The 18,098-nt window shown below is 38.3% G+C and overlaps 1 protein-coding gene across 1 annotated transcript; it reads right to left on the bottom strand.

Moving 5' to 3' along the window:
- Positions 1-1,708: 1,708 nt before the first annotated feature.
- Positions 1,709-7,174, bottom strand: LOC149177464 (uncharacterized). Its single transcript, XM_089420148.1, has 4 exons — positions 6,404-7,174; positions 5,188-6,289; positions 4,781-5,065; positions 1,709-4,651 (listed from the first exon to the last, which is right to left on the bottom strand). Exons 1-4 carry the CDS (start codon positions 7,003-7,005, stop codon positions 1,865-1,867), a joined length of 4,776 nt encoding a protein of 1,591 aa, XP_089276274.1. The 5' UTR covers positions 7,006-7,174; the 3' UTR covers positions 1,709-1,864.
- Between the last annotated feature and the right edge of the window lie 10,924 nt (positions 7,175-18,098).

The raw sequence follows: 18,098 nt of genomic DNA, 5'->3' as shown, positions 1-18,098 counted from the left end.
TTTGAATATGGTCAAAACCTCGGTTAGATTGGTTTTTCGACTGTCAAGTTTGAACTAATGTTGCAAACTTCGGTAAAGAAAGGCAAAGTAAATCGTTTACTATATTGAGTAGCAAGTCAGGGACGTTGAGAGTTGGAATGGGAAAGAGCTAAGTCGATTCATCTTCCCCAAAATCATTGTATAGAAATTTGACAGCGTACTGCCAAATCATTTTGTAGCAAACAACATTACCAAATCATTATGTAGAGACTACACAGTTAATTAGAAAATGGATGCTACCAAATCATTTCATAGCAATTGTGGAAAAAAAAAGAAAATTATTGGAGGATTGCATTTCGGATTGAAATCTCCTTTTAGCTTGCCCGTTGCACCAATTGGGTGATACTTTGAAATTGGTTGATGAGTTTTTTCAAAGTCGGCTTGATGGCCTTGTTCTATTTTTCAAAGCGGCTTGACTTCACATCTTCAAAAGAGGCCTAATGAATAGGGCTAAACTTTTTGAAAGTGTTCAGTGGGCAATTTTTTGAAATGACTCAACATCCTATTTCCTTGTATTGGGTATATCTTTTGAAAGCACCCACCAGTCAATCTTTTGAAATGGCTTAATGATCTATTTCTTCACATTGTGTGGATGTTTTGAAAGAACATAATAGATAATATTTCAAAATGGCTCAATGGTCTAATTCCTCACATTGAGCAAGACAACACTCAATAACCAATATTTTGAAATTAATACTAAGATTGAATTAATTTTAATAAAACTAATATAATTCATTTATTTTTGAAAGGTTGTTGGATCTACTTTAGGTGGTTGAAATATAGTTTGTTATCCTCTCCATTGTAGTATAGATCTTACTTGAGGTGAAGGATGAGGTGAGAAATTACATATGTTTAGTTTTTGTTTTTTTTAATAGAATTTAATTTTGTTAAATGTTTTTCGGTAAATGCTATATATTAAACTAATTATATTTTACAAAATTGTTTATTTATATTTATCCATATAAATATAAGTATTAGTGTAAAAGAGATCAAGAGTAAATTTAACTAGTCATCATCAATATTGTTGTCTATTTGGTTAATTAGTTGTAGATGTTTGGTTTGCAAGTACAACAATCTACATAAATGAGAAATATCATTCATGAAAATCTTGTTCTTGCTCACTTAATATTTGATGCCATCTATAAATATCACTATTATTTATAGGATATCATCAATATTAGATTTGAAAATTGTATATATTATTCATTCAATTAATTACTTAGACATTTATATATATATATATATATATATATATATATATAAGCAACTCAAATATATATTAAGGATTTTGAATATTTAAAATAGAAAATAAATTTAAAAAAATTAACAAATATATAATAAATTAGTATTATATATATATATATACTAAAACTGAAATTTATTAAAAGAATAAATAATTGAAATATAAATTAAAAGATTTAAAATTGGAAATTAAAAAATATATGAAAAATTAATTATTATTTCTTATACCAATAATATTTAAATAACTAAAATATATTATCCAAAAATTTATATTAATCTAATAATATATAAATTGAATAATAATAATAAAATTAAATTTATTAATGAAAATTATTTAAAAAACAAAATTTATATTTATGCGTTGTATTTAAGAAAAAATAAATATTAAAAAAATCACTATAAATTCGAATGTTATATGCACCGTAAACTCGAATGTTATTATGGCTCAACATGATGTAAAATGTAGAGCATTCTGTACATTGTGTAATTCATTTTGCCTGTGATTACATCTCTATGAAGATTAATGACACAGCGCTCTTTGCGGGGTGTGGCGAGGACCGTGGCCATCTGACTCGCTGCAGCTTTATTCATTAATGTTTTCGCCGCCTTCTTCGATGAAGCCATTTCCCAGTCGATGGCGCAGGGACTCGACTACTCCAGCACCCCATTGCAGTTTTGAACAGTGAGACACATAAAGCTTCACCAGCGAGCTCAAATGCTGAACATTGGGCGGCATCTGTAAATTGGAACATCCAGACAAGTGAAGCTCCTCCAACGAGCTCAAATGCCGAAAATTGGGCAGCATCTGTAAATTGGAACACCCAGACAAGTTAAGCCATTCGAGTCTCGTTAAGTTCCCGACTGAGTCTGGGAGCCCCTGTAGGCTGGTGCAGTTTCCCAAGTTGAGTGTCTGGAGGCCCGTCAGCTGCCCCACCGAGTCTGGGAGCCCCTGCAGGCTGGAGCACCCGTTCAAGTGGAGTTTCTCCAAGCCCGTCAGCTGCCCCACCGAGTCTGGGAGCCCCTGCAGGTTGGAGCACCCGTTCAAGTGGAGTTTCTCCAGGCCCGTGAGCTGCCCCACAGAGTCTGGGAGCCCCTGCAGGCTGGAGCACCTGTTCAAGTAGAGTTCCTGGAGGCCTGTCAGCTGCCCCACCGAGTCTGGGAGCCCCTGCAGGCTGGAGCACCTGTTCAAGTAGAGTTTCTTCAGGCCCGTCAGCTGCCCCACCGAGTCTGGGAGCCCCTGCAGGCTGGAGCACCCGTTCAAGTCGAGTGTCTGGAGGCCCGTCAGCTGCCCCACCGAGTCTGGGAGCCCCTGCAGGCTGGAGCACCCGTTCAAGTCGAGTTTCTGGAGGCCCGTCAGCTGCCCCACCGAGTCTGGGAGCCCCTGCAGGCTGGAGCACCCGTTCAAGTAGAGTTCCTGGAGGCCTGTCAGCTGCCCCACCGAATCTGGGAGGGCTTGCAGGTTGGAGCACCGTCTCAAGTCGAGTACCTCGAGGCCCGTCAGCTGCCCCACCGAGTCTGGAAGACCCTGCAGGCTGGAGCACCCGTTCAAGTAGAGTTGCAGGCCCGTCAGCTGCCCCACCGAGCCTGGGAGCCCCTGCAGGCTGGTGCAGTCATGCAAGTCGAGTGTCTGGAGGCCCGTCAGCTGCCCCACCGAGTCTGGGAGCCCTTGCAGGCTGGAGCACCTGTTCAAGTAGAATTTCTCCAGGCCCGTCAGCTGCCCCACCGAGTCTGGGAGCCCCTTCAGGCTGGAGCACCCTTTCAAGGAGAGTTTCTCCAGGCTCGTCAGCTGCCCCACCGAGCCTGGGAGCCCCTGCAGGCTGGTGCAGTCATCCAAGTCGAGTGTCTGGAGGCCCGTCAGCTGCCCCACCGAGTCTGGGAGCCCCTGCAGGCTGGTGCAGTCTTCCAAGTCGAGTGTCTGGAGGCCCGTCAGCTGCCCCACCGAGTCTGGGAGCCCCTGCAGGCTGGTGCAGTGTTCCAAGTTGAGGCTCTGGAGGCCCGTCAGCTGCCCCACTGAGTCTGGGAGGGCTTGCAGGTTGGAGCACCGTCTCAAGTCGAGTACCTCGAGGCCCGTCAGCTGCCCCACCCAGTCTGGGAGCCCCTGCAGGCTGGTGCATTGGATCAAGTAGAGTTTCTCCAGGCCCGTCAGCTGCCCCACCGAGTCTGGGAGCCCCTGCAGGCTGGAGCACCCGTTCAAGTAGAGTGCCTGGAGGCCCGTCAGCTGCCCCACCGAGTCTGGGAGCCCCTGCAGGCTGGTGCAGTGTTCCAAGTTGAGGTTCTGGAGGCCCATCAGCTGCCCCACCGAGTCTGGGAGCCCCTGCAGGCTGGAGCACCCGTTCAAGTAGAGTTCCTGGAAGCCCCGCAGCTGCCTCACCAGCTGCCCCACCGAGTCTGGGAGCCCCTGCAGGCTGGAGCACCCGTTCAAGTAGAGTTGCAGGCCCGTCAGCTGCCCCACCGAGTCTGGGAGCCCCTGCAGGCTGGTGCAGTCTTCCAAGTCGAGTGTCTGGAGGCCCGTCAGCTGCCCCACTGAGTCTGGGAGCCCCTGCAGGCTGGTGCACTGTTCCAATTTGAGGCTCTGGAGGCCCGTTAGCTGCCCCACCGAGTCTGGGAGGGCTTGCAGGTTGTAGCACCGTCTCAAGTCGAGTACCTCGAGGCCTGTCAGCCGCCCCACCGAGTCTGGGACGACTTGCAGGTTGGAACACTCGCTCAAGTCAAGTACCTCGAGGTCCGTCAGCTGCCCCACCGACTCTGGGAGGGCTTGCAGGTTGGAGCACCGTGTCAAGTTGAGTGCCTTGAGGCCCGTCAGCTGCCCCACCGACTCTGGGAGCGCTTGCAGGTTGTAGCACCACCACAAGTCGAGTTGCTTGAGGCCCGTCAGCTGCCCCACCGACTCTGGGAGCCCCTGCAGGCTGGTGCAGTGTGTCAAGTTGAGGCTCTGGAGGCCCGTCAGCTGCCCCGCCGAGTCTGGGAGCCCCTGCAGTCTGGTGCAATGTCGCAAGTTGAGGCTCTCGAGGCCCGTCAGCTGCCCCACCGAGTCTGGGAGCCCCTGCAGCCTGGTGCACTGTTGCAAGTTGAGGCTCTGGAGGCCCGTCAGCTGCCCCACCGAGTCTGGGAGCCGCTCCAAGCTGGAGCACCCGGAAAAGTCGAGAGTCCGTAGGCCCGTCAAGATCCCAACTGAATCCGGCAGCAACATCAGTTTTGTACAGTATTGTAACCTGATATGTTTCAATGAATGCATATCATAGAATTCTGGTAAAGTTTTAAAATAACCATTTTTCAGGACAATTCTTCCGAGCTGATTCAGTTTACCAATAGACTGTGGAACCTTTGAAAGGGGAGCATCAATATACAATTCCGTCAACTGTAGTGGTGCCTGCAATGTGTACATAAAAACATTAAAGTTGATTTGCCTCTGTAAATGTCACCTATTTGACATTGTGATAAACAAAGACGCAAATTTTATAAATCGATGTCTGTCCAAATAAATTAGAATTTGTACTACCTGAGATTCATGTTGCCAGAGTGTTTTCAAAGCCTTCCCCTGTATGTATAACACTCTTAAATTCAAAGCCTTCCAGAGTGTTGGAATTTGCAAAGATATTGAGGAGATCGGACACTTCTTCCATTGGAGATATATCAGTTGTCGTAACTCCCCTGCACTGAATATGCTTTCAACAAAAGAACCTTCACCCCTAAGCAGTTCCAACCTGCTTAGGTTGCAGTTGCCCCTAATGTTTTCGAAAAATTGTTCGCGGCCATTTCCATAATCCATGCTAATTCCTCGCACCTGAATTGTTCACTCGGAGCTGTTAAAAACATGATTTTTTCTTAAAAAATTTCAAAACAAAAAGGCAATTTAGATATGGCAATGCTAATTTGAAAATCCGTGGAGAGCTTCAACATACGTACAGGCGATGAGGGGGAAAGAGTACGGAGAAGATTGACATTTGGTCGCGAAAGCCGAAGCGGATGTTCCTTCTCTGCTACATCTCTGCCGAGATCGCGGAGGTGGTCGTGCATTCTTATACACTCTTCACTGTCGATCTCTACAAGGCATCTGTTCTCTAAGATACGGAGACCCAGCCATCCGTCCCAGCCAGATCCGTTCCATATTGTGATGGCGGTATCTCTGTTTTCTCCTATAAAAAAACAAGCGACGTCTAAAAAGATCTCCTGCTCCTCTTTATCCAGACCATCATAGCTAATTTTAAGCTTGCTATGAATATCCGTGGGAAGTATTCTTCTGATTTTGTCTAGCTGTCTTTTCCAAAACTCAGAATCTTTTCCACGAATAGCCGCTCCGATGACCTTAAGAGATAAGGGCAATCCATCACAGAAATCCAAAAAATCTTCAACCAGTTGTTCAAATCCCGTCACAGGACAACTCTGGTCAAAGGCATGCGAGCAGAATAGTGCTCTAGACTGTTGCCGGTTAAGGCCTGTTTGCTTGTAAATAGACGCGTCTAGAATTCCCGAGCTTGTAAGTACATCCCTATTGCGAGAAGTAACCAAGATTAAACTACTGGCCTGAATGGTATCTATCACTGGTGAAAACAATGCGTCAAGTTGATCAATATGATCAACATCATCTAAGACTATCAGAGATCGGGGGGAGGATGAGAGATGCTTTCGGAGCTTCTCTATGCCTTCATCGGTGTTGCTTATTTGCACGTCCTGCAAATGAGCCAAGTCTTTAAGAAGTTTTGTCTGCAATGAACTTAAAGAGCTCTTGGCTGCGGTTTCTCTCACATCAAACAGAAAACAAGATCGATCATAATTTGATGTGTGTCTGTTGAAGAATTCTTTTGCAAGGGTCGTTTTCCCTACACCGCCAAGACCCACAATTCCCACAACCTTAGTCTTCTGGCTTTGCTGCTGCAAGAGCACCATTCTTTCCACGTCTTCTATTTTCTCAACGAGGCCAGTAGGGTATTTGGCCACATTAAGAGGTGTTTTCCTAACCTTTCGCCACACTTCTTCGACGACCGCATCAACTAGCTGCCCTTCGTCACTGAACGATATGCACGATATATTGATTGAGAAACGTCTCCGAAAATATAGTATGATATACCTTATTATTCATTAAATAACTAAGAAAAAAAAGTGGAGAAAGTATGGCGCTTACCCGTCGTATGCGTTCATATCAAAACCGCTTTTATTGGAGACAAGATAGAGAGCATCCCTCCATTTTTTCAGAGTGCTAGAATCATATCGTGGCTTCTTTTTGTTGGTACGAGGATCCAATGTTGTTTTGTTTTCTAGCAATTGCAGGTCTCGAGCATACCTTCCCTTTTCGCCCAGTAGACACGGAGAGATACAGCGGAGGATACTCTGGACTCCAGCGAGCACTCCATCTCCGCTCCGCGTCCAGCGAAGTTCCGAAGGATCGACATTATGGAAGACCGGAATAATTGTGGACCCGGATTCCACCATTAGTGCGAGCTCCTCAAGACACCATCTTGATTGGGCATAGTTTGGAGAAAATATTGCAACATGCACTGAGGCGGTTCGAATAGCCTCTTCGATTTGAGAAAGGATGTCCTCTCCCTTACGCAATTCGGGCTGGTCCAGAAATACTCTTAACCCACGGACAATAAGGCTACGGTAGATATGGCTGGCGAGGCCTTTCTTTGTGTCGGGACCGCGGTGGTTCAAAAAAACGTCATAAACCTGGCCAGTGTTGGTGGATGAAGACGAAGAAGAGGCGATGCATGTGATATCCGCCATCGGATACAGAAGAAGAAAGAAGCAAGCGAGATCCAAGACGTTTTACAGAGATTGGGAATGAGCGGTGAACCTCAATATTTTCGTCTGAATGATCTCACTAGTGCAAGACCACCTACCAGCGAATCGATGAGAACAAATGAAGACACTAATTCAGAGGATTTGTTTTTCGCTGAACGAACCAAGTCGATATATATTTCAATTGAATGAAATTTAGGATACTTTTGTTTTATTATTAAATTGTGAAATCAGGAAAGTTGCTGCTAATTTCCTTCGTTCACTGCATTATTGAGGGTTGAGTCACCGACCATATATTCCTGCATCGTTTAGAAGATATGCTGACCACAGATATGTGGGGCCCAATCTTTATGCAAAAGCAACTGCATCCACTAACCCGAGACATGATTTGATTCCTGAGGTTGATAAGTTAATTTATTAAGCAATACAGGTGGCATCCATCCACATAAGAAGCAAGTGGGAGTCGACGTCCATCACTGTAAATTAAAGCAGCAGCAAGTGGGAGTCGACGTCCATCACTGTCCATGGTTGGCAGCAGCCCTGGAATTTGACATCCTACAGGACGTATTTTATGTTTTAAAATGTATTTGAGGTAAAGTATGACACCTAACAGTTGTACAGTATGGCCCACTACATGAGATTCAGTTGAAGATTGACAGTATGTCAGAAGAAATATTTACAGTGGTAGGGACCATCTTATGTTTACACCTTCCAAAATCACCATTGCAGTCAAAATTTTGACATGAATAACGTGGAAGATGGGAGGAAGCATCAAATTGGTAGGGTCTTTATAAAGTTTGCAGTCTCATTTTCTTTATATTGTATATTTGCCTATAATTATGTTAAGTTTGGACAATATTGACAAACATGAAATCACTGGGAAAAAGAGTCCTTTCATGTCAAAGTTGCAATCATGTACCACAAAAGGTTGTAGTGACCATAATGTAGGATTCCTTCGGAAGGAAAAACGAAAGAATTGAAAGTCCTATTTGGAAGCACAATAAAATGGGAATATGGGCCAACCTTTAAAGTAATCTTAGAGGAGAGGTGATAATCATTCATTTCAAACTTACATGCTTTCATTTTTTGAAATGATAATTGAGATTATTATTGGTTATGATTAGAATCTTCATGTTTCTCATTATATTCACTATCATGAGATTAATAATCTTAGCAATGAAATGTAAAAGAGGGTTCATCCATAATATTCAAGTTAATCATCCCATATACCTCTACTCATTTTTTAGATTCATATTTCTTTATGACCACTTATGCTTGTTGTTTAAGCACATGGATCTTCCTTTCAAAATAAACTAAACATAAATACCATCAAATCTTTCAAATCTACTTCAATCAATAAGCTACCAGCGTTGTATAGATAAAATACCAATAAGTTATGTTTTAAACTCTTCAACTATGACTTCTTGCTATGCCCAAATGTTAGTCAAATTCCCTCATGCTATAACACCTCACAACATTTATTTGATTCCAGAATTGAGCAATTCATGGTATATTTATATCTAATCTTCTAGCATTTCCCAAGTACGAGGCCTTCAATTACCAATATTTAGAAGCCCTTGTTCTAAGTACACATTTGTATTATTTTTTCAACTAATAAAGTTTGTAAATGACTATGTTAGCACTTTTAATTAATAAATTTATATTGATTATGAACAAGGAATTATATATAAAGCTCTATAACCATGATTTAAGGGTTTTGATAAAATTTGGGTGTTCAAACAACATTGGAAATGGCGATATGCAGTGGGGTCGAGGTTGCGAAGAAAGGTAGAGGAAGTTTAAGGTTTATTGTCTTTGGAATCTATTAGGAACATTGATAATGTTGTCTCCCTCTACTAGGGAATTTATTTGTTTATCATACGACTCAGCTTTACAAGCTAAAATTTGGGATTGATTTGTTTTTTCACCCTAAACCTAGACCTCCAAACTTCATTTTCATTACCTTTGAATTAGCTATATTCACACACTATTGATGTTAGTCACTATGCTTTCTCATTATTATATTTCTTCATTAAAAGTGATGATTATGATGGGTTGCGTAGTTCATTTCTTTTGTAGTTTTCCTCTTCTATGAGATCACAAATACTAATAACTTTCATTATTTGTGAGATTAAATATATTAGTAGTTTCTTGAAGGAAACTCTATTTATATGAAACATATGAGGCTACTATATGGACCATAGTAGTTTTGACTTCAACCATCCATCATTTTAAATACTACTTTCTAAAATATTTCCTTCAAGTCACAAACTCTAGGATTTGCACCCAATGAAAAGGATCTTCACCACTATGATTCTAATGTAACATTCTTTTTTCTAATCCCCAAGTTTTGCAATGTAATTAAAGGATGATAATGTTGAAGAGACAATATGGATATATTGCCAAGATTGTCTGTTGTAAATATTTTGATTATATAAACTATTAAATCTGAAGAAGAAGGAGAATCCTATATGAATCCTGATGTATGGAAGGATAGGTTACTTAGAAGAAGGATAGGTTACTTAGGAATTCTGTAAGGGAGAATGGGAAGTTTCCCATCTTCCCTAAATTTAATGTTATGACCCCTAATGTTCTTGTTGAACTACCAACTACCTAAGTAGCTATGAGAGGATGGGGGAGAAGGTGTCGGGGCGACTCGAGCATGGGCTATGTACCTCACAATAGAGTCTTGGTTGATTTCACATCCAAAGAAGGGGAACTTGGACCTTTCCTGTGTGAAGCAACACTTGTGGGTAGAAAACATGTCAACTTTTGAGTTAGTTGTTTTGAGTAGAGTTTGGAAGATGGTAACAATTAGAGAAAAATATTTTAAAAAAGACCTGAACTATTTGTGTGAACCTATAATCCTTGTGAACGCACAAATATAAGAATGAAAACATTGCGAAATTGTAAACCTATGATTGGAAGTTGGACAACAAATTACAGGCTTGAAGTGTGTTAGCTGAGGAAACCAGAGAGAGAGCCCTTCACTCAAGCCGGGTAGACCAAAAAGAACTCTACTATCTGGTTGTGTTTGTTCATGTGAAGCACTTGAAGGAGAAAGGATTTTCAAGGAAACCATAGGAAGTGGAGAAGTGATCTGGGAGGATCCAAGATGCCTCAAAACTAAATATTCCAAAATTGAGATGAAAAGGTTGCCATGACGAGGAGCTTAGTGATATCTTTCCAACATAACTTGAACGAGCTCAAACAAACTTTATATGAGAAAGTTATCACATTCTGACGTTTTGCAAAAACATGCAAAAAGGAAGGATATAGGTGACATGTGGTAGTCCCAAAGGGTGACATGTGGCAGGTTGTATGAAGGACACGTGGGAGGATCAAAAGAATAAACGTGATATGAGGTTGACGTGACAGTGACATGGTAGCATCAACCAAGGACAAATGGTAGAGACAATGATGTGGCATTTATGTGGCAATTGACTTCGTAGGTGGCTGTGCAACTAACTAAGTCTTGGGCGTTGATTGTGTGACATGTGGACCAATCAAGTGGAGTAATGTGTTAACTTAGGTTGGAACAAAACTCTCTTGACCTCTCTAGAAGAGTCGCACAAATGGTTTGAACTCACGACCTTGTCAGCAACAACCCAAAGAGTCATTGTTGTACCAACCATTGATTCTTACTATGTATAAGTGGAAACTTCTATTTGAAGTTATTACAACCTGCAATGATTTTAAAATAGCATAGGTGGGCTTTGAACCCGTGAAGCCATTGTTAAAATTGGAAGTCAACTTTGACTTTTCAATGTATAATGACAAGCTTAATTCATAAATATTAGATAATTGGATTTAACAAATAGAAGTTTATTGTCATGTTTAGCAGATTGTTGAAGAAGACGTAAAGATTCAGTTGGCTTATTTACGACTTGAAGGTACACCGTTGGTTTGTTGGGAGAGTAAACTTGAAGAAGGTAGCAAAAAGATTTTTAAGATCCTTTCTTCATGGTCAAAATTCACTAATGCATTAAAGAAATAGTTTTATCCTTTAGCATACACCCAGAAAGAAATCATGGAATGGAAAAATTTGAGACAAGGAAAAGGACAAAGCATAAAAAGCTTTACTAAATAATTTAGGAAGAAGGCATTGGCTTTAAATATTCCATTATATAATCTAGAAACTCTTTTAAAATATATTGGTGCATTTCATAGTTACATTCACCATATTATTTTCTTATTTAATCCCACTAATTTGGATGAAGTATGTGTCCAAGCTACTCATCTTGATTCCATGGGAAATAATGTGCAAAGTGATTTCAAACAAAAGTAAACATCTAAATTTTTATAAGTCAATTTCAAAGGAAAAGGGAAAGGCAAGAAGGTTGCTACAATGAATAAGAAGAGGCAAAGCCTACATGTTCTCATTGTAGAAAGGAAGGGTACGATGATGCTCATTTTTGGAAGATACATCCTAAACTAAGGCCTAAAAGGTTTAGAGGAAAAGGAGAGAAAAATACTATTGCCATAGTGCAACAAAATTTGGGATCTGATTCAAGAGATGAAGCTTAGATCACAACTGTAGGAGTGCAAGGTAAAACATCTTCTCATGATAGTTCTAGTTCTTCTAATCCATCTCCTAGTCCTAAAAGTAGAAGAAGCGAGTTTTTTCACATAAGGGTGATACTTAAGCATATGAAAGTTGAAAATATTTTTTTTATATTGGTTCCCAAGTAAATGTAATATCTGATGCAATTTTCAAGAAACTGGAATTAGAAACAACACCTCACAAGAAACCTTATCCTCTCTGCTATGTATGTGATGATGCAAAGCTACAAGTAACCAAACAATGCAAACTTAAATTTGCTATCACTTCAAAATTTGTTGATGAGGTTCAATTAGATGTGGTTCCTCTTGATATTTGTGGAATTGTATTGGGAAGCCATTACTTGTATGAAAGGAAAGCCATATTCTTCAAGGAGGAGAACAAATATCACCTCACTAAAGATGGGGTTGAGTATATTGTAAGGGAACATAGCATGAAGACTAAATTATCACTTGTTAGTGCAAGGAAAATGAAGAGGCTCATAAATGCTAGAAAGAAATTTTTACTTATAGTTGTGAAAGCAAAAGATGTTGAACAATGTACTGATTTTAAGGGTTGCGATCCTTCTCATAAGGATGAATTAGTTATTCTCATTTCTAACTATGATGAAATATTCCAGGAACCTGAAGGATTGCCTCCCAAGGGGGAGATTCAACATGAGATTCAATTGCAAGAAAGTTCCCTTCTTCCTAATGTTGGTATGTACAAGATGTCCATAATTGAGAATGTAGAGATAAAAGTTAAGTTCAAGAATTTCTTGAAAATGGAGTCATCATGCCTAGTTCCTCTCCATGTGGATCTCCTATTGTGATAGTACCAAATGTTGATTTTTAGGGTATCCTCTAAACTGATAATTACTTCTGATGATTTTAGTTAGGTTAATCTTTTTTTGTATTCATTTATCATCATAAAGCAATTACACAAAGGAGCTAAATAATAAAAAAATATGCCAAAAGTATAATAAATAGACAATTACACATGAACACAAGCATTTACCCTAGGAAAAACCACATGGGGGAAAACCAAACAACCTTTTCCTTAGAGAAATTCTTGTTTTCAACAAGAGATACATCTAGACATCCTATTCATTTACAAGGTCAAATTGACCATCAAATAAACTTGGTTGAACATAATCCAACTCCATCCTAGTCAAGCCATATTCCCAAAAAAATTGGTATGATTAGGTCTGCTTAGAATTAGGCCTTCTTCCTTCCTCAAAATCCAATCCTTCCTTAGAAATTTGGTCCAGTACAAAGATTTGTCTAACATAGAGGGCTACCACAAAGATTCAATCTCGTACAACAAAGATTCATCTAGCACAAAGGGCTACCACAAAGATTCGGTCATGTACATCATATATATGTCATGCACAAAGGGCTACCACAAAGATTCGATCCTGTACAACAAAGGGAGAAATTCATCCTTCATCTTCATCCTTCTTTCTTCTCTCCTTCACATGGCTTAACAGAAGATATTATGTCTTTTATGATCAAATCTGAATTGGTGCTTGAGAAGAGGTCGAATATGTCCTATATATATATCCATTAGGCCGAATGGGTTCCTTTCTTAACAAAGCTGACTTGAACACTTGAAGGGGCCAACGTAACTAGGAGGAGGCTGACATGGTTTCTTTTGGAGACAAAAATTATATTTTTAAAAGTTCAAATTTTCTTCTTTTGAAAAGAGCATGAGGAACACACTTTACAAAATTTTTCTTTACAAATACATCATGGACCAAAAACAATAATTATGAAGACCAACCATAGTTACAAAATTCAAAACCAAAGAAGGATGGTACATGGAGAATGTGTGTTGACTTTTGTGCAGTAAAAAAAATCTCGGTAAAGAATCGATACCCTATTCCTTGTATCGATGATTTGTTAGGTTATTTAAAAGATGCAGATTATTTTACTAAGTTAGATTGTGAAGTGGTTATCATCAGATTCAGATTGCAGAAGGTGATATTTGGAAAACCACTTTCAAAACAAAGAAGGGTTTGTTTGAATGGTTAGCGATTCCTTTTGGGCTTTACAATGCCCCAACAACTTTTATGCATTTGATGAATGATGTTTAACAAAGTTATTGATCAAACGAGAACTATTACCTGAAAACGAGAACTCTATCTAAAAGACCCCAAAAAAACATGAAAAAAATAGCCCGAAAATGAAAAGTGTTGATTCTGCATCACCACTCTTTTTTTATATATTTATTTCAGAGTAATTTTTCAATATTTTTTAAAAATAACAGTGCCCTAGAGATTTTTGAGGGTTTTGAAGCCATATATACAATAAAAAAACCAGTTTAAATAACACAAATCAAGATTTCACCTCAAAGTTTTCCGTCGGATTCTGGCACCAGAAAGTCTAAAAAGTCGCATTAAAGACAACTCCTATATAAAGATTAATGAGTCAAGATCCTATATCAAAAATAACCAGCCTAGATCCATGTTAACTCTGGATCTATCAAGCGCCGAGAGAGATCAAATCTCTTGAGGTGCAAACCTCTTTTTTGAGTGAAAATTTTGAGGAAAGGTTTGTACCTCGAGAGATTTGATCCCTCTCGGCGCTTGATAGATCCAGAGTTAAGATGGATCTAGGGTGGTTTCAGTCGTGTGCAGCCAAAGAAAATCTAACTAACAGATGATTGATTTTATCAATAATATGTAAAATCATCTAATATTAAATATAATCATTTTAAATATGCTAAATATGTCTCAGATTAATCTGGTCATTTTAATTTTAAATTTTCTTAGTTAGCTCAGTTTGTTGAGATGATAAATATTGTGAAGAACTTTAATGATGAAAAAAAAATTGAATGTAAAGTGACAATGTAATAGTGTTGAATGATAGAAAATGTGAATAATAAGAATATAGTAAATTACAAATAGTATTTCATTGTGATTAATCTCAAACTATTTTCTTCTACTATTCTTATTGTCACCCTTGTTACTTTTGTCATCTTTTCATATCAATTATATGAAAAGGACACGTTAAATCGTAACCCATGTAAATCTTTAGCTCAATATATTGTAGTAAACATCATACCTTGTCTCTCTTTCTCTCCAATATTAATAGGTTGAATTTCTATAACATAAAAATCAATGTACATTGTCAATAATTTTTTATGCTTACAGTGAAATCAATGCACAATATTGATCCAATCACTTTAAATTAATGTATCATCATACATCCAATTACATCAAATCAGAAATCAACTTCTACACTGAAATCAATGCATCTAATGCAAGAGATCAAATAAGATTAGAAAACAACATTTACACTGAAATCAATGCATCTAATGCAAGCAATCAAATACGATTCAAAATCAACATTTACACTCAAATAAATGGATCTAGTGAAAGTAAGAAAATAGGTTTATAAACCAACATCTACACTGAAATCAATGCATCTAGTGCAAGTAAGAAAATAGGATTATAAACCAACATCTACACTGAAATCAATGCATCTAGTGTAAGCAATCAAATAGGATTAGAAATCACCATCTACACTAAAATCAATGCATTTAGTGAAAGCAATCAAATAGGATTAGAAATCATCTACATTGAAATCAATACATCTAGTGCAAGCAATTAAATGTCATTAGAAATCAACATCTACACTAAAATCAATGCATCTAAACTGAAATCAATGCATCTAGTGCAATAAATATTCTTCCCTCTCTCCCCCTCCATCTATATATATGTATCTCCCTCCATATCTCCATATTTGTCTCTCTATCTCAACCCCCCAAACATACATGCTCTCTCACTCCATATCTATCCATCTCTCTGTCCCTCCTTCTCTCTCTCCATCTCTCTCTTCTTCCCTCTCTTCACTTTCCATCTATATCTCTATCTCCCTTTGTCTCTCTATATCACCCCCAAAACATACACTCTATTTCTCCAATCTATCTATCTATCCCTCCCTCCTCCTCTCCCTCCCTCTCTCTCTCTTCCCCTTCTCTCCCTCTCCCCCGCTTCTATCTCTCTTCCCTCTTGTTATCCTCTCTCTCTCTCTCTCTCTCTCTCTCTCAACTATGTTAGTATATCCCTCCCCCTCTCCTTCTCCCTCCCCCCTCCCTCCCCCCCCCCCCTCCTCCCCCTCCCCCCCCCCCTCCTCCCCCTCCCCCTCCCCCTTCTCCCTCTCTCTCTTTATTTGTCTCTTTATCTCACCCCTAAACATACTCTCTCTCTCCATCTCTCCCTTGTCACTCTCTACGTATTTCTTATTCCCTCCCTCTCTCATCCTCTCTTGAAATTCCTCTCTCTCCCTTTCTCTCCTACCTTCCTCTCTCTTCCCCATCTCTCTCACTCATCTCCCTCTCTCTTTCTTCATTCCTCCTCTCCCCTATCCTTAAGTTTATCTCCATCTCTCCCTTGTCACTCCCCCTATCTCTCCATCTCTATCACTCTATGTATTTGTTCTTCCCTCCCATATATATCTAGAGTTAATATATATCATGATATATTAATATATATCATAATATAACAAATTTAATATTGTATTAATCCAAAGTTTTTAAATTTAATAATATTAATATTAGGGTTAATAATTTTTTTTTTTATTTATTTATGGTATTAATAATAATTTGGCCCATGGTATTAATAGGCTTCACCTAAATAAAACATATTTTTTGAGTTTTCGCAAATATAAAGAGGTCTATGGAATAAATATAAAAGGATGTTTTATTTATTTACGGTACCTCTAGTTTATTTATATTTTTATTTATTTACCATACCTCTTTTATAAATATGGTATTTGACCCATGGTATTAATAGACTTCACCTAAATAAAACATATTTTTTGAGTTTTCATAAATATAAAGAGGTTTATGGAATAAATATAAAACGAAGTTTTATTTATTTACCATACCTCTAGTTTATTTATATTTTTATTTATTTACCATACATCTTTTTTGAGTGTTAGTAAACCTCTTTATATTTTAAATATATACTGTGTTTATACATACTAATAGATGTTAAATGTTAAACATTACATTTACATGTTTACATTTACATGTTTACGTTTTGATGTGAGATCTACCCCCATAAAAAATATTAAAATTAAAACAAAACAATCAAAAGGGAGGGTAATTTTTTTTAATAACGGCTAGTTTATGAAAAATAATATTTTAATAATGATTATTAATATCAAATAATATTCAAGAATAATAATATTATAATGTATACTAATTATTAAAAAAATTAATTAAGAAAGATAGTAGCAAACATTAATAAGAAACAAACAATCTAAGTCAACCAAAGACAAGGAACGAAATGATATATATATGTATATATATAAAGAGGATTCAAGGCCTTATTAATGAGTCAAGATCCTATAACAAAAATAATAATTAAAGGGAACTAAAATTAAAACAAAACAATCAAAATGGAGTGTAAAAAAGTTTTGAAGGTGAGAAAATAGATCAAAAGAATATTAACATTAAATGCAAATACCTATATAGAAACAAAACAATTCATAAATAGAAACATCAAACCCTAAAAAATAAAATAATCCGCAAAGGCCTCCCTTAATTTACGATGATGGAAATGACTAACCTTGGCAATGACATAGGCTTCCTCAATGCAGACACACAAACCACTCAAAACATTCAAACACACTTGTGCAAACCATTCAAGATAAACAACATATACTAAATTAAAGAAAAGAATAATAAGATCATGCCAAACAAAAAAACGTAATGTAAATTTTAAAATTTATCTCAAATATATACATAATATTGATAATTTAAAAAATTAGCATTATTACTGTCGAGTGATATGTCATGCGCAGAGAGATCAAATCCCTCGTAGAATAAACTTTGCATACTAAAAATTTGATATTCTCAACATATACAAATCCAATATTAAATGAATCAGATAATAATTTGACAACTACCAGTCAAATATACAAACTCCACCAACCAATCAAATATACTAACTCCACCAATGGCATTTAATAGTTCGTACAAAATCGAAATCGCGGGGCTGGCCTGTAATGAACCGCGTTTCGAGCAATGGACCACACGTTGTGGCCATAAATCGTGTGGGGTTCATTGTTGACCATCTTTGTGGATGCTTCGTGTGGGGTTCATTGTTGACGAGCTTCGCCGATGCCACGCGGAGGATGCTTTCCCTAAAGTAGAGGCGCACGCGATGGATTTTTCAGAGGAAATATTTATAGTGGTAGGGACCACCTTATGTTGACACCTTCCAAAATCACCACTGCAGTCAAAATTTTGGGATGAATGACGTGGAAGATGGGAGGAAGCATCAAATTGGTCACGTCTTTATAAAGTTTGCGGTTTCATTTTCTTTATCCAAAAGAATTTGAGCGCCAATATATATTGTATATTTGCCTATAATTATGCTAAGTTTGTGGACGATATTGACAATATTTGCCTATAATTATGCTAAGTTTGTGGACGATATTGACAAACATGAAATGACTGTGAGAAAAGGGAGTCCCTTCATGTCAAAGTTGAACCTTTCCTAGTTTAGGTTATAGAGTTATAATTT

Source organism: Pinus tabuliformis, chromosome 4_1, assembly GCF_031772625.1.
Source record: "Pinus tabuliformis cultivar Carrire ecotype Pingquan chromosome 4_1, CPIR1, whole genome shotgun sequence".
NCBI classification, from domain to species: Eukaryota; Viridiplantae; Streptophyta; class Pinopsida; order Pinales; family Pinaceae; genus Pinus; species Pinus tabuliformis.
This window is presented reverse-complemented; position numbering and strand designations above follow the sequence as displayed.

What these genes read in the sequence shown, in the direction of transcription:
- LOC149177464 (XM_089420148.1), bottom strand. Translation starts at nt 7,005, where the DNA reads ATGGCGGATATCACATGCATCGCCTCTTCTTCGTCTTCATCCACCAAC. An exon ending in GATATGAACGCATACGACGG is followed by an intron (nt 6,290 to 6,403) that starts GTAAGCGCCATA and finishes CATATCGTTCAG; the next exon opens with TGACGAAGGGCAGCTAGTTG. An exon ending in CTCTTTCCCCCTCATCGCCT is followed by an intron (nt 5,066 to 5,187) that starts GTACGTATGTTG and finishes TGAACAATTCAG; the next exon opens with GTGCGAGGAATTAGCATGGA.